This window comes from Crocodylus siamensis, chromosome 13 (assembly GCF_052110815.1).
Source record: "Crocodylus siamensis isolate JL-2025a chromosome 13, ASM5211081v1, whole genome shotgun sequence".
NCBI classification, from domain to species: Eukaryota; Metazoa; Chordata; order Crocodylia; family Crocodylidae; genus Crocodylus; species Crocodylus siamensis.
The window spans coordinates 16813050-16839015 of NC_143407.1; the positions used below are offsets into that span (position 1 = coordinate 16813050).

The window sequence follows — 25966 nt, forward strand, 5'->3', positions numbered from 1 at the left end:
AAACCTATTCCGGAAGTAAAGGGTAGCAATAGCTGAACACGGTACCTTAAACATTTTATTCATCAGTCTAAAAGAAAATATTTCATAAGAGGGTTTTTTTAATTTTTCCAAATATTTTCAATTTTATTTCAGGAAAAAAACAAACAAAAAAAATCCTAGGAAAAGGTGGGGGGGGGGGACAGACAGGTTTTTTCTAGCTTCTTCTGGGCCTTCTTATCTCTAGGGCTGAACATATAAAATCTTTTAGAATATATTTTAACGAATTATAGATAAAAACAAATCATATGATAAAAATCAAATATCTAATATCTTAATTTTATTTGAAAAAATATATTTTCCCTGATTTATGTTTTTCTGAGTAGTGTATATAGAGACAATTATATAACAGATCAAAATAAATTCTTACTCTTGTAAGAATTTTCAAGTGTGTGGAGGGGGGACGACAGTGGGTGTGGTGTGTTTGTGTGTGTATATGTGGAGGTGTGCATGTCTAGGGGGTGCACATGTGTACGGGGAGCTGCCTGTCTGCTATGTCCTGGTAGCTGGCCAAGGAGGGGTGGGGGGCAAGGGGTGCATATAGCACAGCTTGCCTGGGTGGTGCAGGTGCAGTCCGCACCCACCATCTGGCCTGCAGCTGCCACTGTGGCACTCTGCATGGAGTCAAGCCCCTCGTACTCCCACCAGGGGCAGCCCGACCTGTGACCCAACAGCACACCCAGCAACGTCCCCACCCTGGCCCCAGTCAGTGTGCACAGCTTCCCAGGGAAGGGTGGCAGCCATGGGGCCGCCCACTGGTGGCTGCTCATCACATTGGGTGGGTGAAGTAGGTGGAAAGCAGTTGGGAGCTGGAGCCCCACACACTGGGGCAGGAGCCACCTGGCTGCAGCTTCCCCCCTCCTGGCTGGGCACGTGGTCTCCAGCATGTATCCCCACAGCTGCTGCCCTCCCCTGCACTGCCTGTTGCTCGGAGCAATGCAGTTGGGCCAGGAGGAGGAGGAAGTCGAGCAGTACCCAGGCAGCTGCAATTGTACCAGGAGCAGCCCCACCAGGAAGCTGTGCATGCTGGCCAGGCCTGGTGTGGTGCCATTGGCAGGTGCAGGGTGAAAGCACAGTACAGGCTGCCCTGGGAGGATGCAGGCGGGGCTTCACCCCATGTGGAGTGTTGTGAGGGAAGCCATAGGCCAGATACAATCAAGTAGTGGGCAATTACCCATGGGCCAGATCCAGTCAGTTGCTGGGCCCAATCCAGCCCACGGGCCATATCTTTGCCCATTTCTGATCTAGACATTTTTCTGCAAACAGAATGAACCTTAGTGGACATCTCCATAGAGGATTTTAAAGGTTACACAAATGAACACCAGAGCTGGGTCAAGGGACAGCTACACAATGATCAGATCTGCTGACTCCACAGTCATCACAGGGGTGCGTGTCCTATGCCAAGCTCACTAAAGAAACCATCTCTGCTGAGAGAAGAAAAAATTTGTGGGATGCAGGAGTTCACTTCCCAGTTCAGGCTGTGAAATTTCAGACAAAAAAGGGAAATATTTAAAAAAAAAAAAAAAGAAGAAAAAGAAAAAAAGAAAATCTGGAGACAAAACACAAAGTTTGATAAATCTACTTAGCTCTACCCCAGGGGTGGGCAAAATATGGCTCACAGGCCGGATCTGGCTCACCAAGCCATATTATCCAACTCACGGGGTCCTTAAAAAATTTAGGAAGTTAATATTCATCTGCCCTCAGTCGCCTGTCAAAGATGACAGCAGCCAGGGGCAGGGGAAGCCACGGCGGCTCCTGCAGTAGCAAGACCTGTTCAGCCTAGTCCCCTGCCTCTGGCCTGAGATCATGGGGCTGTTCACACCTCCCTGTGCCAGAGTGGGAAATTCAGGGAAGAAGAGAGTGGGGAAAGTGGAAACATGCAGGCACGTGGGGACCATGCTGTTGTCTCAGGGCCAGCGCCAGTGCAGCCCAAAGCGGGGTGGCAGGAGTACAGGGTGTGGATTGGCAGGGGTCTAAGGAGCCAGGTTGGGCTGCACCAGCAGTGAGAGAAGGGAGCTGACCTGGCTCCACAGAGTCCCTGCCAGCCGGGACCCTGCGCTCCTGCCACCTGCTCTGGGCTCCACTGGCATGGGGCCCAGGAAACCAGTGCAGGCACCAGACTCTTGTATGGCTGCCACTGGCTGTTGTTCGCCCGCTCACTCCCAGCTCTCCCAGCCCCAGCCCGATGGTACAGGCGGGGACAACTGTAAACACCCTGACCCCGTGTTTGCCCATCCAGGCTGAGCGGTGGTGGTGGGGAACTAATTGCTGCTCAGCACAGAGGAAAAACAGCCCCTCCCACTCCTGCTGCCAGGGCTCCCTGCTACAGCTGCTCAAAGCCCTGTACCTGCTCTCCATTACCACCGCTGCCCTGCGGGACAGCAGTGACATGATGGAGAGGCAGGATAACCCTGCGTGGGCTGTGAGCAGCTGCAGCAGGGAATGCTGGCAATGGGAGGGGGAGGGCTGCTTTTCCCTAAGGCTGAGCAGCACTTTGCTCCCTGCCGCTGCTGCTCGGCTTGGACAGGCAAGCTTGGGGTTGGGGCTGCATGTGGTCATCCCTACCTGTACTGCGGGGCTACAGCAGGCAGACCCAGGAGCGAGTGAGTGCATGGCAGCTGGATGGGTGCTGTGGCTTCCACTGCCAGTAGTCATGAGTGGGTGGTGGAGCAGCCATGGGAGGGAGGCAGCTGGCTTTGTATGCCCCATCCTGCTCCTGCCACCATGGTTACACCAGGTAAGGTGCGGCCCGTGCACCAGTTACTGGGGCCCTTGCTGGGCCGGGCAGGACCCTCCAGCCCTGCCCGTGGGTGGGAGCAGGGGGATGCGGGTGGGGAAATGCCCAGGGCCAAGGACGGGGAGGTGGCTCTGCTGCTTGCTTCAAAGGCAGCAGAGCCCATTCTTCCCAGACAGCCCCAGCTGGGTCTCCCTGGGCTACCACCTGCACAGCCCCCTGCCCTGCAGGGTTCCCCAGTGCCCCAACCCGATCCGATCTTCACAACCCGGCCCCTCATCCCGTAAAAATTAAATTTAAACATGTAAATTCAATTTAAATCTGTAAATTACACAGTTTGCAGGTCTGCAGTATAAAAAGGTCGGGAATTCCTGCCACAGACCCCTGCCAACCTGCACCCCATGCTCCTACCGCCCCGCTCCAGGCCCCACTGGCACTGGCCCTGGGACATCGGTGTAAGCCCCATGCTTCCACACGCCCACTCCCCCCACCCCTGCTGCTGCTTTCCCTACTTTCCTGCCCACCCACCGGCCACTCTGCACCTCGTGGCTCCCATACCCACAATACCATGCCCACACATGCACAACCCCATAAACCCCCATAACACTCACCCACAACTCCCCACAAACCCCACACCTACCCCATACCCCCCCGACACCCATACACACCCCACAAAATATACAAGTATACATTTTGAGATATTAAGCAATCACTTCTACATATACAGCACAAATGCACACAAATCTGGACAAAAATATATTTTTTAAATTAAATTAAAAAATATTATAATGTGTGTTTGATTTTTAGTAAATAATTTGTTTTTTCCCCCCCTAAAATGGCAAACCATGTTCCCCAAAGGAGCACTCCCAGGGGCAAGGGGACAGACCTCCGGTGGCAAAGATCAGAGGTTAAGGAGGTGGGACTTCTGGGCCCAAAATGGCAACCAGGGGTGGGGCAACAGTCAAGGGACAGGGCTACTAATGTGGCTCTTGACAGCTTGTTAAAACTTGGTAAGCAACCCTTCGCCCGAAATAATTGCCCGCCCCTGCTCTACCCCATCCCAACCCTCTTCTCTGTACACCACAGATCACACAGCATGAGAGACCACACAGCTATCCACCTGTGTCCTTTAGGCAGCAACACAGACACGGGGCTGGGCATCCAGGGCACAGGGGCAGTGGCAACTTCGCAACTGTGATTGTGCAGCTGCTGGTAGCAACTCTGCCCCCTCCCCCTTTCCCTCACTCTCACAGTCATCTTCTGGAGTGGTTGCCCTGGTCACCTCTTTTTTAGTTACATCACTGCCCTACAGGTGCAACTGTAACATCCAGAGCTCCTACTGTCTTGGAAAGCAGGCCCATACAAGTGCGTATGTGCGTTTCATACAAAAACCAATATTCAAAGACTACTGCTTAGCAGCAGGGCCCAGCCTCAGAACATTTGGCACTTTGGAAGGTGAGAGAGTGATGGGAAATGGTGATTTTTACCACTCTCTGTCACAGGAATGTTGCTGGACCCAGAAAAGCACCTCTCTGTCCTCAGGGGGTTTCTTCCTGATAAAGATCTAAGCTCTGCTGCAAAAAATGAAGATGCCAGTGCTTCTCAAAGAAAATGATACACTAAATCTGTATCATGGAAATGTGGCAGTTATGGGGAACCCACAAACCACTGACTTTACTGAATTGTACTAGGCGAAAGAAGCAAGCTATACATTATCAGCTGATGCCTGAAGCATAGTAGTGTCTCATTTAGGACTGGTGGGCACATGCATAGAAATCTGTACTGGAAGTTTATGACAAATTCAACAAGGACAATGCAAGCAGCAGTTCTACCTTTACTTTGGCAGATCTCTGGGAGTTTTCTGGGTTGGGGGAGGACTCCTGTTTGACAAACATTGGATGTAAACATGTAACACAGGGCTTGTCACAGTGACTGACATGTGGCCAGTGAGGGGCATTATGGATTCTTCTCTTCATATCTGCACCTCCACAGTTTGTTGAAGCAAGGTCAAAGGTTGCCTGTTAAGTCTTTGCATTGAATTTCTGCTATTTGAATTCTAGCTTCAAAAGAGCCAAGGAACTGAATTACTAATTAGCAGACACTTCTGTGCTTTAACTACAATGCTGCTGTCCTGCAATTTAAGAGATGAGTTTCACTGAGGAACCCTGAGTTACTGAAGTTTGGTGTGTAAGAATGAGTATGCACGTGTTACCCCAACAAACCCACAAAGCAGTTCAGACAGCTCTGAGGTTAGGAAGAATGTATTGATGCTGCTTTCCTGGCTAATGAAACACCTGCTCAGTTTTCCACATAACTAACCAGGCAGTACACTCAGAAGACTTAGTTAGCCAGGAAAATGAGAATAGCACCTGAATGAGGTCAGAGACAACAGAGATCCCTAAGGAAGGGCTTCCTGGAGCTTGCCACACTAGCTTAGCTTCCTAAATGCCATCAAGTCAGTACAGTCTTTAGCTGAGGAAGTACAGGGAGCTTCCCAGCATCATTACTGCCCCCAAGGGACTAAGGTGAGTGGAGCATCATAACACTCATACACTAGAATAGTTTCATAGTTAGTTTCTAGGGTCGGAAGGGACCTGAGCAGATCATCTAGTCCGACCCCCTGCCATGGCAGGAAAGACTACTGGGGTCAAACGACCCCAGCAAGATGTTCATCCAGCCTCCTCTTAAACACCCCCAGGGTAGGAGCCTGCACCACTTCTCTTGGAAGCTGGTTCCAGACCCTGGCCGCCCTGACCGTGAAGTAGTGCCTCCTGATATCTAACCTAAATCTACCCTCTGCCAGCTTGTGACCGTTATTCCTGGTCACTCCTGGCGGTGCTCGGGGGAACAGTGACTCCCCCAATGCCTGCTGATCCCTCCTGACTAGTTTATAACAGGCCACAAGATCCCCCCTCAGCCTTCTCTTGTGGAGGCTGAACAGGTTCAGGTCCTGTAGCCTCTCCTCATAGGGCCTGCCCTGTTGTCCCCTAATCATACGAGTGGCCTCCTCTGGACCCTCTCCATGCTGTCCACATCCCTCTTGAAGTGTGGCGCCCAGAACTGGATGCAGTACTCCAGCTGCGGCCTGACCAGTGCCGCATAGAGGGGGAGGATCACCCCTTTGGACCTGCTCGAGATGCATCTGTGGATGCATGACAAGGTGCGGTTGGCCTTCCTAACTGCCTCCCCACACTGCCGGCCCATGTTCTTCTTGGAGCCAATGATGACCCCCAGATCCTTTTCCGCCTCCGTGCTGACAAAAGGGGAGTTCCCCAACCTGTAGGTATGGTGCCGGTTGTTCCTCCTGAGGTGCATCACCTTGCACTTGTCTGTGTTGAAACCCATCCTATTCTCGTCCACCCACCCGTAACCTGTCTAGGTCTGATTGTAGCCTGTTGCATCCTTCCAATGTGCCCATGTCCCCCCACATCTTAGTGTCATCAGCAAATTTGAACAGGGTGCTTTTTACCCCCTCGTCCAAATCACTGATGAAGATGTTGAACAGTGCGGGCCCGAGGACCGAGCCCTGCGGAGCCCCACTGCCCACGTCCTTCCAGGTTGAGAAGGACCCATCCACTACCACCCTTTGGGTGTGGCCCACCAGCCAGTTGGCGACCCATTTGACTGTGTGGGTGTCTACACCACAGCCCCCCAGTTTCTTAATGAGAACGGGGTGAGAGACAGTGTCAAAAGCCTTCCGGAAGTCCAGGAAGACTATGTCCACTGCTACCCCTGCATCTAATGATCTGGTGATCTGATCGTAAAAGGCCACCAGGTTGGTCTGACAGGACCTGCCACTGATGAACCCGTGTTGGTTGCCCCTAAGCATGCAGTCCCCTGCTGGCCCCTCCTGGATGTGTGCCAGCATAATTTTCTCGAACAGCTTGCCTAGGATCGAGGTAAGACTAACCGGCCTATAGTGTCCCGGGTCCTCCTTCCTCCCTTTTTTGAAGATGGGGACCACGTTGGCCCTCTTCCAGTCCATTGGCCCTCTTCCAGTCCTCCGGTACCTCACCAGAGCACCACAAGGGCTCGTAAAGCCGTGCCAGGGGACTTGCACTGACCTCGGCCAGTTCCTTTAGAACTCTAGGGTGGAGATCATCCGGGCCGGCTGACTTGAATACGTCCAACTCCTCCAGAAGCTCCCTAACTAAATCCTCGCTAACCCATGGCCCAGGTGTGCCTCCCCCGGGGCCCGAGGGGGGCCCAGCAGGGAGGTGGCTGTTCTGGTCCCTACTTAGGAAGACAGAAGCAAAGAAATCATTAAACATGTTAGCTTTGCCGTCTGGTGTGACGACCAAGTTTCCCATCGCATCCTGCAAGGGCCCCACATTACCCGAGACCTTCTTTTTACCCCCTACGTATTTAAAAAAAGACTTCTTATTGTCCTTAATCTGGGAAGCTCGTCCCAGTTCCATCTCTGCCTTGGCCTTCCTAACTGCCCCCCTACATCCCCGAGCAACTACAGAATAGCCCTCCCTGGTGATGACCCCTTCTTTCCATTGGGTGTAAGCCTTTTTAGCAAGGAGACATTCCCAGATTCTTTTGGTGAGCCACAGAGGCTTGTGTGCTCTCCTGCTCCCTTTGATCCTCGTTGGGATTACCTTCCTTTGGGCTTGGAGGATCGTCTCCTTAAGGAGCGACCACTCTCCTTGGACACCTGGCTCCCCTCCCCTCCGGGACCTCAGCGCTTCTCCAACTATCCTCCTTAGCTCGTTGAAATCTGCCCTCCTAAAATCTAGGGCCGCTCCCTTACTGCAGGCTTTTGCCACCTTGCGCTGGATGGTGAATTCCAGCAGGCGATGATCACTGTCACCCAAGTGGTCGAGCACCCGCAGCCCCCTCACCAGGTCCAGCACTAGGTCCAACAAGGCGTCCCCCCTGGTGGGGCTGTGCACCTCCTGGGTTAGATGGAGGTCTTGCACTCTGGCCAAGAACCTACGTGAGTGTTCAGACCTGGCTGACTGCTCTTCCCAGCAGATGTCCGGGAAGTTCAGGTCCCCCATGACTACCACATCCCTAGCCTTCGCTACCTCTGTGAGCTGACCCAAGAATTCCTGGTCAAGCTCTTCTCCTTGGTTGGGAGGTCTGTAGTAGACTCCCACCGTTAAGTCCCTTTCCCCTCTACTGCCTTGTGCTCTAACCCAAAGCACTTCAGAGTGCCCCTCCCCTGACTCCTTGCTAATTAACGAGGATGTGTATTCCTCCTTAATATAGAGCGCCACGCCCCCACCTCTTTCCTATCCTGTCCCTCCTGTACAGCCTATAGCCCTTGACATTCACCGCCCAGTCATGTGTTGCGTCCCACCACGTTTCCGTAATCCCCATGTAATCATTCAAGACAAAGCTGCTTAGCGTTCCCACTTGGCAATGACAGGAATGTTAAAATATCCAAGTATCCAGGCCCCCAGAGGAAATGCAGCTGAAGAGAAAGACAGAAAAGGGACAAGAAATCAAGAAATTCCCCCGTATGTCTAGAAAAAGTCCCAGAAAGAAAGGATGGAAAAAAAGGTTACAAGGGCAAAACTACACCATGGGTATGTGGGGAGAAGGAACATGGAACATTTGCAAACACGTGGAAATATGAGGGCAACTGGCTATGAAGGAAAGCAGTATCCAGACAGAAGCAAGTGAGTGACAAATGGTTGGGTGGTTATATGAGAGGCGAGGTACCCAATGGACAGGATGCACAAAAAGGTTAGGAAAGGGAAGTTTCACAAAATGCATTTTCTTGAAGTCTTTAAAGGCAGCAGCTTAGCTAGCTCAATAGACAGAAGCAAATATTGGCAAAACTTGTAATCCTAAACTACCAAAAGCCCCTGAAGGGAGACCTGGTCCTGTCCCAAAGACTCACTTCAGCAGCTCTGGTTTGGGGTCTGTTAGCTGTCCTGGCATGCCTCCAGAGGACTGAGCAAAGAAAAAACCCCCATCTGGATATGCTTTGGGCAACTTCCTTCAGGGGGTGTGAAGTGGTCCCACTAGGGACAAAAGTCATTTAGTTTTGCTTTGAGCATGTGCTGGTATTGCCGCTGCTGGCATTTGATTCAAGAGTAACATGTATGGACCTCTTTAAATGGGGTTTTTCAGTAAATTCATTCAATGCCTGAATGAGTTTATAATGAGCCACCGAACAAGGGCCACTAACATTCACACTGAGCAACACACCAACTTTGGTGGAGCCCATGCTTTTTCCTTCCAGCAGCAACCTGAGTGTTCATACTCCTGAACAGTTTGTGCCTGGTAAATACAGAACAAATTCTTCTCGCTCCCATGCAGAAACCACAAACTTTTAAATGGCTGGAAGAAAAGCAAAAACAAGGCTTTTGAGTGGCCCAAAGAAACCGCTCTGGAAATCAGGACATCATGTGAAATGAAGATTCTCCTCTCACAAGTGGCATGTATGGTCTGTAGGTCTGGGACCCTGCAGCTAACATGACTTGGAAATCAGGGCAGCATCCTTGCCTTTGCACACTTCTCCCACTTCCATCACGGGGCCAAAGCCTATAGTCAGCAGGCTCCAGGCCCAGGCATGAGCCCCTGAACTAAGCTAAGCTTTTTACTGATTATTACTATAAGCTTTGTCAGCAAAGCTTATGAAAAGCTTGTCATTTTGGAAGTGCTATGGAAGATAAATTAAACAGAGTCCAAATAACATCCCCCGCCTTGATTTGCTCCAAATGGCATTTCCAAACCATGTTGGAGACCCTCCACAATGAAGCTACTCAAATGTTCTGCTTGAACCTTGGAGAAAGGGAGCAAGGATTCACAATAAAAATGGACTATATTCATCCTCTCCCTTGGTATTCTAAACATGTATTTATTCCACATGCCACAGTAGGAAAAACTCTCTCTACACTATGAGAAATTAACTTTATGAAGACGATTCATTTTTAATTCAAATGGCTACCCCAATCTCATCTTTGCCACTGATAATGAAGATAGTAGCAAGAGCAGACCAAACACTGACTTCTGTAGCACCTGCAGGCATCTCCTCTTACTGGATACACTGCTGCTATTCCCCTTGTTTACACCCAGGAGTCTGTGTTCAAAGCATGGGACAGCATAAGCAAATGATCAAGTAAATTAGAAGCTGGACCACGCATTCCTAACTCAGCCCCATCACTTACCCTTCAATGATTGCACACCATATGATCAGGCCCAGATCCAGCTCCACTGGAAATAGACTTTTCAGTTATAAATCCATGCAGTTTCTGTCTCACACAGAACACTCTCCCTCCTGCAGAGACAGTCATTCACATACACACCTACTCTAACACACTACTTCAGACACATCTCGCTATTTGCATGCATGGTTTCCCTGAAGGCTGGGCTTGGAGGGAGGGTGCTGGTTTTTATTTTTTTCTCTGACCTGGATTTCTTTGACCTGAAAAACCAAATCGACTTATTTTGTATTTTTCAGAGCTAACACATTTCCAGTCCCTGAAATCCCATGCTCTGCACAGTTCTCCCATTGCAATGAGGGTGAAATCGACTCTTGCTTTAACTGAAATCACAGCAACATCAGCTCCCATTCCCAGCTCTGTAGTAGGAGCTGGAGGCCCCATGAATAACCCTTGAACTCTAGACCAGGGTGGGCAAAATACAACCCACAGGCTGGACCCAGCCTGCCAGGCCATTATGTCTGGCCCATGGGGCCCTTCAAAAATGTAGAAAATTAATATTTATCTGCCCCCAGCTGCCTGTCAAAGATGACAGCACACAGGGCCAGTAGGACCGAAGGAAAGCCATGGCAGGCTTCTGCAATAGCAAGGCCCATCCGGCCCACACCCTAGCCAGAAACCCATGCCTAGCAGGGGCTTCTGGCCTGGGACTGTGGGGCTGTTTGCGCCTCCCTGTGCTGGAGTAGGAAATTCAGGTAAGGAGGTGGGGGGGCAGGCAGGAAAGCGGGGAAAGTGGTGCTGGGGGCAGGGGAAGCAGAAGTGTGCGGGTATGCGGGAGCATGAGGCCCATGCCGGCGTCCCAGGGCCAGCACCACTGGGGCCAAGTGGGGCAGCGGAGGCACGGGGTGCGGACTGGAAGGGGTCTATAGAGCCAGGCTGGGCTGCGCCAGCAGGGAGAGAGAGGAGGAGCTGACCTCATTCCATAGAGGCCCTGCCAGCTGAGACCCCACGCTCTTGCTGCCTGTTCTGGGCACCGCCGGCACTGGCCCCATGCTTCTGTCCAGCTGTTGCTGGCTGCTGCACACCCGCTCACTCCCAGCTCCACCTGCCCCAGCCCCACAGTACAGACAGGGACGACCACAAGCAGCTCCAACCCCATGCTCACCCATCTGGGGAACAAATTGCTGCTCAGTGCAGGGGAAAAGTGCCCCCTCCCACCACCAATGCTCCCTGCTGCAGCCACTCGCAGCCTGTGCAGGGCTGCCTGTGCCCCACAGGGGGATGCAGGCAGAGAAATGGCCATGGACATAGTTTTTCTGGACTTTAAGAAGGCCTTTGCCACTTTCTCTCACCCCATTCTCATTAATAAACTGAGCAACTGTGGCACTGATGCCTACACAGTTGGACGGGTCAAAAATTGGCTGATGGGGTGCACCTAAGAGTGGTGGTGGACGGGTCGTACTCGACCTGGCGGGATGTGAGCAGTGGGGTCCCCCAGGGCTCGGTCCTGGGGCCTACACTGTTCAACATCTTCATCAGTAACTTGGATGATGGGGTGGAAAACACGTTGTTGAAGTCTGCTGATGACACCAAGATGTGGGAAGAGGTAGGCATGCTTGAAGGGAGAGAGATAGAGGCTGCAATTAGATTTAAACAGACTATAGAAGTGGGTGGATGGTAACAGGATGGGGTTCGATGTAGATAAATGCAGGTGCTACACCTGGGGAGAAAGAATCCACAGCATACATACAAGCTGGGGAGCTCCCCTCTTATAAGCACAGAAGTGGAAAGGGATCTTGGAGTCAATAATGAGCCGCCAATGCCAGACTGCAGCCAGCAAAGCCAACCACACCTTGTTGTGCATCCAAAGATGCATCTCAGGCCAGTCCAGAGAGGTGATACTCCCCCGCTCTATGCGACATTGGTCTGGCCTCAATTGGAGTACTGCGTCCAGTTCTGGGCACCGCACTTTAAGAAGGATGTGGCCTGACTTGAGAGGGTTCAAAGGAGGGCCACCCGCTTGGTTTGGAGTGCAACAGAACAGGCCCAATGAGGAGAAACTGAGGGACCTGAACCTGTTTAGCCTCAGCAAGCGGAGGCTGAGCGGGGATTTGGTGGCTGCCTACAAACTCATCATCAGCAAATAGGAAGGGCCCTATTCCCCCCAGCAGCACCTGGGGTGATGAGGAACAATGGCCAGAAGCTTGTGGAGAATAGGTTCAGGTTAGAGATTAGGAGGCACTATTTCACTGTTAGGGTGGTTAAGATCTGGAACCAACTTACTAGAGAAGTGGTCCTCGTTCCTACCTTGGGTAAATTCAGAAAGAGGTTGGACGAACACCTGTCTGGGATCGTGTGATCCCAGCATGTGCTCCTGCCAGTGGCGGGGGTCAGACTAGATGATCTGTTCAGGTCCCTTCTGACCCCTAACTACTATGAAACTATGAAAATGCCCCGGGCAGAGGACAGGGAGACAGCTCTGCTGCTTGCTCCTAGGAAAGGCAGCAGAACTCATTCTTCCCAGACAGCTCCAGCTGGGCCTCCCTGGGCCACCTGCTGTGCAGCCCTCTCCCCTGCAGGGTTCCCCAGTGCCCCAACCCAAACCTCACGAACACCCCCCCCCCCAAAATGAAATTTAAACATGTAAATTAAATTTAAAATCTGTAAATGATACAGTCTGCAGGTCCGCAGTATAAAAAGGTTGGGAACTCCTGCCATAGACCCCTTCCAGCCTGCACCCCATGCTCCTACTGCCCCGCTGGCCCTAGGACATCAGTTCAGGCCCTGTGCTCCTGTACCTCCGCTCACTTCCACTCCGCTCACCCCTGCTTTCCCCACTTTCCTACCCATCTGCCACTCGCTCTGCACCCCATTGCTCCCATACCCACACACACACATCCCCACAAACCCCATACCCACCCACCCACAACTCCACACAAACCCCACACCCACCCTATGCCCTCCCGATATCAGTGCACACCCCACACAATATACAAGTAAGACTGCATTTTGAGCAGTTATGCAAGCACTTCTACATATACAGCACAAACACACACAAATCAGGACAAAAATATATTTTTTAAATTAAATTAAAATATATTATGTGTATTTGATTTTTAGTATATAATTTTTTCCCCCTAAGATGGCAAATCCTCTTTCCCAAAGGAGGGTTTCCAGGGGCATGGGGAGCGACTTCTGGTGGCAAAGGTTAGAAGTTAAGGGGGTGGCACTTCTGGTCCCAAATTGGCGACCAGGGGGTGGGGCACCTGTCAAGGGGTGGGGCTACCCATCTGGCACTCGACAGCTTGCCAAAACTCAGTAAGCAGCTCTCCGCCTGAAATAATTGCCCACTCTTTGCTCCAGACCCCACATCCCCATATTGAAACAAGCTGAGAACATTCTACTTCCCAGCACCCTAGGCCAGACCATATCAGCTCTGACATCTTTATCTTCTTCCTTAGCTGTTGTCATTAATAACAAAAATGTCGTTACAGCTTGAAATACCTTGCATGCAACCATCCTGCTGTGTTTCACCTAGCCTGCAGGTACAGAAGACCTGGAATTCCCACCACTTTAGAAAGATGCAGAATAGTGTGTGATGAACAAATAAGAGCGCGACTGACCAAGAAGAGTACTCACCATCATCAATAGGCTTGGGTCCAAATCTCTCAACTCAACTCCAGCCTGTTTTCTCCCTCTATCGTTCTTCTAGACTCACCTACAGCAAACAAAGAAGAATCCAGTACAGAAATGCAAGGCAGGTGATTATGATACTTCAGGGTGAGCACAATGTGTGATCAGAAAAGGATTAACATACATGGTGCATATAAGGGCACTACAAACAGCATATCTGTTGCCCACATCTGTGTGTGTGGCCTCATCCCTGCCAGGTAACCACTAATGCAAGTGCTGCCCTCCATCAGGACAAACAGCTTCTTACTGTAGTACCTATTCTGAAAGCCAGACCTGGTACTGCTAGAAATTAACATCCTTTCTCCTTAACTTATTTATGAAAGACTTCTGCCCATTGACAAATAGTGAGAAGGCAAGGGCAAGTCTTAATGCTTTCAGTCTTAAGTCTTCTTCTTGAAGAGATCCTCTGATTTGTGGACAGCTGTAGTCAGACAAGTTTATGAGCAGCAGATAAATAAGATAGAGAAATGTCCCTGGCATAAATATCCTAGACACATACCAAGATTTTCAAGAGTGATGGGAAATTTGGGGTTCCCAATTTGATTAATTATAAAAAAACAACTTTCCAGAAAGTCCTGAGCACCTGACTTTAAAATCCAGGGCATTTAAAAGCCAGGAAAGCTTTCAACTTCATAATTTCAGGAATGATACTGTGACATTTACATCCAAAACACCATCACCAAAACACTTCATCTGTGGCTGTCAGGTGCCTAGAATGACAAGGAAGGGTTTCCAAATCAATGGAAAGAGTTGCTTCGGGTATGAAAAGGATTTTTTCAGTCTTTGGTTTCAGATCAAAGAACTGACCCTAGCAGACAAATCTGAGTAGCATCATCTGCTACCTCATATCTGAGAAGATGACACAGGAGGAAAAGTTCCAAACTGGACAGAGCCTTTGCCCTACAATAAAGTCAAGAAAATAGCTCGGTCGAAAGCTTGAATAATCAGTCCCATGTCTAGAGTGCATCTAGAGGTGCAAGCTGCTGCCAACTGACCACTAGCAAACAACACAGGTATTACATAGAGAAACAAGAGCAAACCAAAAGCAGAGATATCCTGTACAGGGAACAAAAGAACTGTGTCAGAAGGGAAGATGGACAAAACAGGACTAGGGTGGCCATAACCATTTCCCGATGCACTATTTCATTTTATTCCTTTACCTGTCCCCAGGATCTGGGCAGAAGAAAGGGCATAGTCTTAAGTTAATGGCCTGGAGGACATTCTCTGTGAAAGTCAGGGGCAGGGAAGAGTGAGGAAAATGTCCCTGATCTGGAAGGTGTTTAAGCATATACTGAACCGTAAGCATGAGCTCAACTACTTTCCTGAATCAAAGCCATAGTTTGTAGCCAAATGAATGACAAAGCAAAACTTAGCTTGAGCTGGAGGTAGAGATGGTCTCAGTGGCTGCCCTTGGCCTTTTTGTTTCAACGGCATGAGGAGAATCCTACCTCATACGAATTTACAGGCACACAGAACCACTGCACACCTTAACGTTTTAAATAAATGCGAGGCCAAGGCAGAAATGGGAGGAAGAAAAATGGGAGGATACAACACACTGAAGGTGCTCTACAAACACAATGGGCGAGGGCTGCCACCCTTACTCGCATGTAGTAGTACCTTACTTCATGAGTTCTGTTGCAATAATCAATGGAGCTGCTGACAGAAGGTATCACACAGACAGGCAACAAGGCTCAGAAGCAAGTCCCAGGGAAATGGTTTGCTCTACCTGAGAAGCAACTCTCAAAGTGGCAACAGTTGTTGCTACAGTTGCTACCACAGAAACCCTGCTCAATTTACAAGTAAAAACATACATATTTTTAACAATCAGCGCTGAAAATCCAGGCAGGGACCCGAGAGGCAACCTGAGTTCTTTCTGGCTTGTGACTTATCATTTGGCTATTCTCCTGAGTCCCCAAGATTATGTCTGTGAAAAATTCCTCCTGTTTAAATCCAAAGGATAGTGCCTACAAAAGTGGCTGCTCATCCACCACTGCTGCTCATTCACCTAGAAACCTTATAAATAGCGTACTGAGCACCCACTCTTCGGTGTTAGCAGGTGTGATAGTGACACATTATAATACTTCCTTCTGCATCCCAAACAGTGCTTTCAGCAATTTGTTTGCAATGTTTCCCTGTTTTCTTTCAGATATAGAAATGATACCAATAAGTAGAACATTTTATCCACATTCTCAGGTCATTTATGGTCCATTTGGGTTTTGGTCAGCACCACTCATGCTAACTACTGTAAGAATAAAAAAAACCACCATAAAGTGGACAGGAATGAAAATTGTGAGACCCCAAAGTTCTGTGGACCTGGCTTGTATGATGTATTTATGACTGCAGAATTCAAGCTTTCACGTAAAACAAGTTTCTATTCTTAGGGTTGCAGATAAACACAAACCAAGCATAACCAACTGCACAATGTCTGCCTAAATCTGCAGGCAGCCTGAAACAATGGCTCAGATGAAGGAACTCGCTGAACATGTTCCAGTGTCAACATTAACTGCTTCATTACTGATTTAGAACAGATATGAAAGTAAAGCCCTCAGCAAGGTAGGAATTGTAAACTAGTGCAGGGAACGAAATGTAGAGACAAAAACAAAGACATGCAGAAGTGAGAAAAAGAAGTGAAATAAGAAAGGAGGATGAGAAGGGATGAAATAGAGGAAGTGGGAGTAGCAACAAACTAAAGAAGAGTAGGTTCTCCCATAAGCAATAGCGTATGTGATAATAAGGGACTGCATAAATGACAACTCAAGTTCAGTTACTACATCAAAGATGTGTTTATTCTCCCCTTGATTTCTATACCTCATATCTAAAATAGGATAGTTTGGAAGAATGGTATGTGATTGTATAGAAAGCCTATTATACTGCACAAGAGGAACTAATTAACATTGTCAATACAAAGTTAACGCTGGCATTTTTCTACTTCTGAGTACATGACTTCCCTACCTTGATAATGCTCTTTTCATGTATTTTATTGTCATTATGAACAGGGCTGGCAGCATTTCTAAGTAATAATGCTGCCCAACACTCCATATTATAAGACACTTTTTCAGATGATTAATACTCTGCCAAGCATTTACCATTTAGGACAGAGTTTTCCATGCTGAGTGTCTGCCTCAGGCTGAGTTTTTGCAGGAAGTTTCAGCCAACTCAGTCATTTCTGAAAATGAGGCTGGAGAAAAATGCATAGTTCCAGTTCTCAAAAAAGGACAAGGGAGGCAACCCAGGAACCTTTTTAGGCCGTCATTGATCCCAATTAAAAATAATGGAGCAGTCAATTTGAGATTACCAACAATGAATTAAAATTAAAATATATGTAATGCCAGTCGTCCTGGCTTCACAAGACCAGGTTTTGTCAAACTAACCTCTTTTCTTTTTAACAAGACTATAATTCTGGGTGAGAAAGGCAACTGCACTGCTTTAATGTAGTTAGATTTCTCCAAGGCACTTTACTTGGTACCATGACAATTCAACAGAAACCTAGCATTAGGGCGTATAGCAGACAGACTAAAAACTGGCTCATTGACAGACCTCAAAATGTAGTTGTTGATAGGCAGGTAGCAACAATCATGGCTGTTTATAGAAGACTGCCTCAGGGACTGCTTCTTGGTCCAATACTATCTAATATTTTTATCAGTGAATTTGGTACTAATATCACATTTTTGCTGGTAAACTTTGATGATGGCAGTGGTGAGAGTAAGACATGAGAACTGTTGCCGGGTGATTAGACAGGGATGATTTAGAAACACAATTTCTAGAGGGGGGTCATCCAGATGACCCTTGAGGTGCTTTCCAACCTTATAAAGCTATGTTATGGTTAGAATGGCTAAAATGCAGTGAAATTTATTCTGATATAGCCAATGCAAGTTATAACTACAGGATAAGAGAGTCTACCTTGAAAAAGAGCAAGTCAATAAAGGACTTCGGTGTCATCACTGATAACTGCCTCAACATGACAGCCACAGAGGTCAAGCAGAAATGGAGGAATCATCTTTTACCTGTCTGTAACATTAGAAAACAACTACTAGTATCCTGTCCCTGTGTCTGGTGTAAAAATGTCCAGTAGGATGTGGAAAAACTGTAAGGAACTCAAAAGAGAGTCACACAAATGATCCAGGAGCTAGAAAGCAAGCCTTCCATGAGGCCTCACCGCTATGGGGCAGTGATGGACTTTAGGGAGCAGTTTTGCAATGTACCAGCGAGGTAGGGTGAAGCAGGCTGGCTCTGGTGGACAGTACTGTATTTGTTCAAAGACGTTCCAAAATTTAAAAAATTTCCAACCACAAGCATAGGCAAACTGCCAGGCTGACAAACATGGGGTACACTGAGCATAAAGTAAAGCTGTGCATTAACTGCCATTAGCAGATTCAACAAATAAGTTAGATTTTCAAATGCACATTCAACACATTCACATATCTCACATCTCATCCCCCAACCCCTTTTGAAATTAACACAATGTCCAGGCTGCAAGCCTCTTGGGTGGCTTGTGTTTCCTTTCTGAGTAATGGTCTATCATCTTCTTGACCACTTCTCTGAGGATGTGCTGCACAGATTCATATTTACGTTTCCTTTCTGGGTAGCGACTACCACTCCCTTTAATAGTCCTGAGGAGGTGGCCTCCCTTCATCTACGTTAAATTCAGATGCTTCTTCTTCAGATGTAGATGTATTTGGCAGGTCAGCACTGCTACTTCCTGGTACGCCATTCCTGGATGTTGCTGTAGGTTGCAAAGCCAATGGCTCAGTTAAGAGGTGGAGCTCTAACTGTTGTTTCTGTGTCCATTCTGCAGTCATTATTATATCTCGTAGTTGGTCACTGTGGTGGTACTAAACAATATTAGGTGTTACCTGCACTGCAAAAGACAAGGGACCTGTTTGTGCACTTACAACTGCAGGCTGCCTGGCATTTCTTAAGTTCCCAGTAATCACGTGCCAGCACTTTGACCTAGATGTAGTTGCCAAGAGATGCCTGTTCCCCTTTTCAAGCCTTAGTTTTCTTGCAATCTGTAAGATGTTGCTGCAAGTCTGGTTTTAATAAGCCCAACCACAACCTGAGATTCTGGACAATAAGCAGCTTTGCCAGCATCTCATTCATTGTGGCATATACTGCATTTCTATGTGCAAGCAAGAAGCATGCCATCTTTTGCTGTACTGACCCTGCTTCATCTTTCATGAACAGTATGGCATTTTTGAAAAACTGTACAAACCACTCAACCAGCCTATTTGTGGCCTCTCTGGTATGGGGCAGAAGTAGTATTTTGAATACCATTTTTCTTCACGAACCTTTGAAGCTCATCCAAGCTGAACTGAGGGTCATTGTCATTTATAACTTGTTCTGGCAATCCTGTTTGTGCAAATATACTGCACAATTTGTCTGTGCTACTGGAATGGTTCTCATACAGAAAACTGCTGGCCATCCACTACCCTTAGATATATCATTCTTAAAAATGGTCCTGCAAAATCAATATGGAGCCATTGCCAGGGAATGGGAGGCCATTCCCAAGGGTGTAACAACACTGGTTTGGGCATATTATGTACCTGTTGGCATCCTTTACATTCTTTACCTAGGTGTTCTAGTTGTTGGTCATTACCTGCCCACTATACAAAGCTTCTGGCTAGTACCTTAATTTTGACAATTTCTAGATGACCTACAGAAATTCATTCCCATTTGCACAATGTGCTCACAATGCATATTCTTCTAGATGTTCTAATATTCTCTTCAAATGTCTCAGATGCTCTTAATCTTTTTCAATAGTCACAATAATGTCAGCCAAATAATGTCACATTCTTGGAATGCTTTGTAACATTGATCCATTGCTCGCTACTATACAGTGGGAGTGGAAGCAATGCCTAATATAAGTCTAATGGACTGGTAACACCCTTTGTGAATATTTATGGTAAGATGCACATTTGGCATTCCCCAAATGTCTCTTCCATTTCTACTTCCATCTGTAGATAAGCTTGCAATAAATCATTTTTTAAAAATTTCTGTCCCCCTGCTAATGTGGCAAAGATACCCTCAGTTTGAACAAGGGAATATTTCTTGACTTTCAATACAGGGTTTACAGTAAACGAACCTTAAAGTCCTTGTATAACCTTACTGCACCACATTTTTGGCGCTATAAGCATGCTGCACTCACTCCAGGCTACTTCTGAAAGTATACCTTCCCTTTCTCAGTGATCCAATTCAGCATCTATTAACTTAGCTTCGCTATGTTTTAAAATTTCTATGCCTTCCCTGAACACTTCTGAGGCCTGGTTTAATACATCTTCTAATTGTTGTTCAACTGTTTGTGCAGCAACCATCAAAAAATGTTTGTAGTATCTTTACAGAATTCCAGTCCAGAGAAAAATCTTTAACCATTCATCATCCGATAGAGCAGGTTCTCCTTTTTCAATGACACATAAGTCTGAGAGGTACTGCTTATCATTATATTCTACCATCACCCTCTTTGGCATGGCCTTTTCTCACATACTAGGCCAACTGCCCATCAAGAATGATGTGGGGGAAGGATGGGACAGAGACCCTGGTCTGGCCCCCAGCCCTCCTGCCACCCTGAGTCCGGGTCTGTTCCCCCCACATCCCCTGCTGCTTCTGGTCTGTGCCCATTCTCCCCGCGCCCATGCTCTGGGTCCGCCTGGCCCGTGTCCACCTGCCTCCCTTCCCCACTCCCCTCCCTCCCAGCTGTTGGCAGGGGCCAGGAGCAGCGGGAGGGCGCCGTCACCATGTGTGTCCCCATGTTCCCTCCCCCAGATAGCTTTTGTTGGAGCCTGGCAGCAGTGCTCTCCTCAGGTCAGGGGAGGGGGCAAACGGGCCCGCTCCCCCCACCCTTACCCCTGCCGCTTTGGGTCTGGATCCACTTCCCTCACCTTCAGGGCTGCTGTCCGTGTGCGGCAGCAGTAGCGGCAGGGCACTGCCACAGTGGCCCCCTCACCCTCCCTGCTGACTTTTGTCAGGGCCCAGCAACTCTGTATCCTCCCCCACCCCTGCCTCTCCTCCGGGGGGAGGGGAAGGATGGGGCCCACTCCCTCCCCCTGGCTCCATCCCGTGTCCTAGCCATAGTGACAGTGCTCTGCTGTGCCGTCTCCTGTCCGGACGCTCTTGAGGCACTCTGACTGGTTGTTTCAGTCAGCCAATCTGAGTGCGAATAAAGAGTTATGGACAGACAGACAGACTAAGGCTTTTATAATATTAGAATGTGTTTTTAATAATACTGTTGTCTTCCTTTGTTTTGTATTTTTCAAATTTTTTTTTCAAAATTCTGTATGCAAAGTAAGAGACTCTGCAGCAGCCATATCCAACTCCGTTTTAAGAGTTTTCCTAGCAACCTGGGGTGTCAGCCAGGTAGCTGATTTACCACTCTTGTTCACAAGATACAGACTCAGACTAGTTACTCCACTCTCACTATCTGTGTCACTACTACCCCTAACCATTACATATACTTCATTTTCTGGATCTTATTTGGTCTCATTTTTGTTTCTTATAGCACAGCATGCAGCTTAGATATGTCCCTTTTTATTGCAACTTCAGCAAGAGAGTTCCTTAAACTAGCAATTAGCTGGGGTGTGGAAACCTTTTCCATCCTCACAGTACACATCTGTCTGGCTGCTGCAGGCAGTGGCTCTTTTGTTGCATATTTAATAACTTATTCATATTTCCAAAGTCACTCCTCCATGCAACTCCATGGCATCCTTTGCTGCAGTTTCCATAGCTGTTCCAATCTCAACAGCACACTTAAAGGTAAGGTATTTCTCTGTTAAGAGCCTGTTTTGTATGGCTTAATCAAGTAACTCATATACAAATCTGTCTCCAAGGGCCTCATCCTTAAAATTCCAACAATTTCTGTAACTCTGTCACAAAAGAGGAAATAGATTCACCTTCCAGTTAATTTCTCTTATAGACCTTGAACCTTTCTGTAAATGATCAATGGCTTGGGTACCAGAAGTTCTTGGACAATTTTCACTATCTCTTTAAAGATTTTTACTTGCTGGCTTCTCTAGGATGAGGAGACCATGCAGTAAACTGTATTTTTCCTTCCATCAATTTTAGTAGCAAGGCTATGAGTTTCCATGGGGAATCTCATTTATTTCAAAAACTGCTCCAGCCACTCTTGTGTGTACACCAGTCTGCCAGGGTACTAGCACAAGCTCCAATTATTCCAATATATGTAGCTATTGTGGTCTCAAGCACTCTCAGTTACAGCAGGTTCTTCTGGCTGATTTAACGCATGTTCCACTCAGGGGATTCCATTCTCATTGCCAGTTGTTGTATTTGTCCAAGGACATTCAGAAATAAATTACTCCCGCCATAAGCATGGGAAAATGCTACCATGCTGGCAAGCATGGAGAATACCATGAACAGAGCAAAGCTACTGCATTAACAACAGCAGATTCAACAAAAAGTAAGCTTAGATTCTCATGTGCACATTCAATAGATCTCACAGGGAAGATTTTTTTCCCTGATGCCCAACTTGCCACATGTCCTCTGGTTTCTTCAACTACCTCTGAAACATCAGAGCCTGGCCAGGATTGTGGACAGTATAGACCTGCGCTTCAAGGTGTCCACCCAAGGTGTGTCTGGGTCATGACTTGAAGGTCAAATGTTTCCTCGATTTGGGTTGGGAGGGAATTTTTCACAAGTTAAGCAATCACTCTGCAGGGGAGGTTACCTCCTTCTGCAGCCCATGGCATATATCACGAAAATAATTTCCTGGCCACAAACACTGTCAGCACCGTGGGTACTCCTGGTCACAAAAATAGCTTAACTTCCTGAGAACTGAAATGGTTTAGGCCACTTAAAAAGTTACTGCACTAAATATGAGGGGAGACCAGTAGAAATTTTATTGCTGATTATACCAAGTTTGATTTCATGTATAATCTAATGGCCCCTTCTGGTCTTGAACTCTGTGGAAGTATATGGCTTGCTGCAGCTTAAAAAAAGAAAACTGATTTTGAAATACTGTAGAGCCCTATGCTTTGGTGCACGGACAAGAAATCTAGCTGGGAGCTGACTGTTTTAGAAGCCTTTCAGACAAGTGTGAGCAGGGAGATTTGCTGGAGTCTGAGTTCCCCACCTATAGTCTCACTCCTCTCACATTTCACAGGGGCTTTGCAATTATATATGAACTGTGAATGGGTTACATTATATTTCTTGCTTCCATAGTCTGGGTGCACTGCACATGTCAGGCACTGCTTGCACCCCTCCAAGGGTCTCCCAGCCCCATTTCAGGGACTCTCAGCAATCCTCCTCATGCCAGTGGCAGTGTGCATTCCCCACTGGCCTGCATCCCAGGGCTTTGGATACCCTTTCATGCAAGTCATTTACATGCAAAACACCAGAGCAGCAACCAAGACTCAGGACCTCCAAGGTGGCTCCAGTATTACAGGATATGCAAGTCCTGCCTGAAGGCATACAGTACTAAAAAAGGGCACAACCTCCTTTTCACCTTGCCAAATGGCAAGGTTGGGACTCCTGCCCACTGGTGCAAAAAGAGCCCAAGTAGTTTACACCCATCTACATCTCTGACCAGCAGAAGGACCACATTATATCCCACCAACTGTATCAGTAGGAATCAAATCAGAGATCCTATTGTAATTGTAAGAGCAAGCTCAATGGGAGATCAAATTCTTCTGAAGAAAGCCATAAACAGCACAGTGTGGTCCAATGATACATGTTAATGTGACACAGCATGTACTGTTACAAGTGGTTGATGTCAGCAGGTGCCAGTAAAGCACCACGAATGGTATCCTGGTTCAGGTTTGCTTTCACACTGTTTCTTGGTGTTGTAGTCTTCATGATATGCTGGCTGTGCAGGCAAGGATGGGTAGGTTGGGAGGAAGGCATGATTACGGCTAACTCCGTAACAAAGTCAAACAAAGTGTCAGGGCTGCCTAAGTTACAATGCAGGACCAACTTGGAAGGAACATAAACCTCTCAACTCTCTGACTTGCCTGCTAGGCTCTGCTTAAGATTGCAACAGGATCAAAGGGGACTTCAGTGACATCAGACAAAGGCAGGAATCGGTGATGCTTCTCCCCAACCTTCTCTCAGCAAGTCCCATGACAGGGGGAAACCTAGGTTCAAATCTCTTTCATCTAAATTGGCACGTTAATTTGAACCCAGCTCATCTACTTCCCCAGGGAGTGCCTGAACCACTCACCTCTAAGGTGTCCTGTGGACCAGCTTCAGCTTTTATATAACACCTGACTATTCAGTGACTCAGTGAGAAAGTGCAAGTGGTGTTCATAGCCCAGCAGTTTGAATATCCATCTAGAGGGGAGATGTCTGGGATCCTGCTTCATTAAATATTTGTCTGTCCTAATGTTGCCTTCTGAACACAAGTAGCATGTTCGTAATCCGGCCTTTGCCAGAGAGATCTTCAAAAATCTCTGATTAAAGTGAACCTGTCAAAATTTCTGATTGTTCCCTATATTTACTGTATATATGAATCCACCAGGGCAGTTCTGATGCCTCTGCACAGTGGTTGGCTCTTCTTAATAAGTTCAACACTAATTTTATCTCGGCAAGGAAAGGAATTCAGACAAGCTTAAACCTGATGCCGAGATCCCTGAAGCATTGCAGACCCTCTGCCAGATCTAAAAGGGTACTGTCACACTGTCCAGTTACAAGGACACATACTTGGACTCATCATTGAGTGGAAAAACCAGTGAAGCATAGTAGGTGCAGAAAGTCTCTTGCAGCTTCTACAGATTGACAAGTATAAATTCACACCCACTCTCTCTTCTGCATCCCAAACCATGGGATCTGGCATTAAAAGGTAATCTATCCCCTTTACCTTTATTTGACCTAGTTCATATTTATATCCTGATGCCTGGAACAGAGAATAGAATGTTACCAAGAAAGAGCTAAAAAAACCCTAAAATTAAAATGTTAGAGAGAAGCCATGTCTCCTATAGAGACAAGACACATGTGAAACATTCCAGACTTTTCTTTATTTTCAGATAAAGCAAAGAACCTCAGCAGGAAGACCGGACAAAGCAATTTCTCCATCTTCTTTGCCTGTTAAAGACAAACTCATGATTAAAAAAAAAAAAAAAGAGAGAGAGAAAAGCTGTGATGCCCCTTCCAACCAAGGCAGTGACCTCTCCAACAATGTCCTCATCTTGCTGCAGTTAGTGGGATCTTGCTAATCCCAGACCAAGTGGAGCCAGGATTTCAACCATTGCCTTTTGTAAGTTTATTCAATTTTAAACACATTTACTAAAAGGCTGTAATATAGGATACAACCACAATGGCTTTGAAGACAACTACAAATGAAAGTAAGATGATGGTTATTTGGGATAGATGTTAAGAAGTGCCTCACTCAACAGGACACCCCGCTTCATCTGTTCTATTACTGCAGCCCTGATCATTTGATCCATGTAACATATGGATGCAGAGGAGGCGATACGTACTCTTATATGGTGCCAAGAACTCTGGAAGCTCAAATCCCAGGTTGTATGAACTCCAAGGAACGTCAGAAGTAATCAGCTGCTAATCAACTTCTGCTGCTCAGTTATTTGTAGGAGATGGTAAAATCTCAACTTCCCTATTGTTTTTAGAATTGGTTCAAAAGACCAGTCACCTTATGTTTGTATGCAAACTATGTACCTAGACCCTGATAAAAATTTACTTGTTTCAGTGCAAACTTATCACAAAAACAAAGGATTAATTTGCAGTGGCAGATGAAAGTAGAGATGGTGAAATTTCACTTAATCTTCTCTTTTTATTTTACTTCCATTTTTAATTTGTTTTCTCCTCTTTGGCTGCATCCCACTGTCTTTTTCAGGTTCACTTTTCTATTAAGCAGACAGGAAATACTGATATAATAAGCAAGAAAACCTTTTTGTGCCTTGCAGCCGAGGTTTATATATGAAGAGGATTCTGTAAAAGTCTGTCTTTGAGATCTGTGCACTGAGCAATTTTACAGGTTGAAAATGAAAACAGTGGATTCAAATGGTAACCTCCCTGATGTCTGCTCCAGTTAGTCACCCAGCAAAAGCAGCCCCTCATGGGCAGGACTTCCACGCACGGCATCTCTGGAATGCCCCCTGCCCACAGGCCCTGTTGGGGAGAGAGTCTGGGCAAGACCAAGACAAACTTTCCAGGAGTCAGGCAGGTAGGGAGAGCTCTCCTGACTTTTAGCGTGAAGCTCTTCCTGGCTGAGGGCTGGGCAGGGGTTGCAGTGGTGCGGGGAAGGGGGAATACAGCACATTTTAAGATAGTTGCAGCCCCTCCCCCAACAGCCTTTTCCCAGGGCTACTGCTGCCCACCCTGAGCACAGCTCGGCCTGGCCCAGCCCTCCTCACTGGGAAGAGTCTGGCATAGCCCTGGCTCCAGCCTGCAGCAGCAGCCCATCCTCACCCCCACATGCAAA

At 47.4% G+C, this 25966-nt stretch overlaps 1 protein-coding gene across 4 annotated transcripts in view; it reads right to left on the reverse strand.

The window, feature by feature from the left end:
- MTMR4 (myotubularin related protein 4) overlaps nt 1-25966 on the reverse strand; it is an 84952-nt gene that overhangs the window by 41358 nt on the left and 17628 nt on the right. For all 4 annotated transcript variants that reach the window (XM_090024984.1, XM_090024981.1, XM_090024983.1 and 1 more), the window contains exon 2: nt 13531-13609. In XM_090024984.1, coding sequence (XP_089881110.1) covers nt 13531-13536 — 6 coding nt within the window. In that variant the 5' untranslated portion in view covers nt 13537-13609. The remainder of the gene's footprint in view (nt 1-13530; nt 13610-25966) is intronic.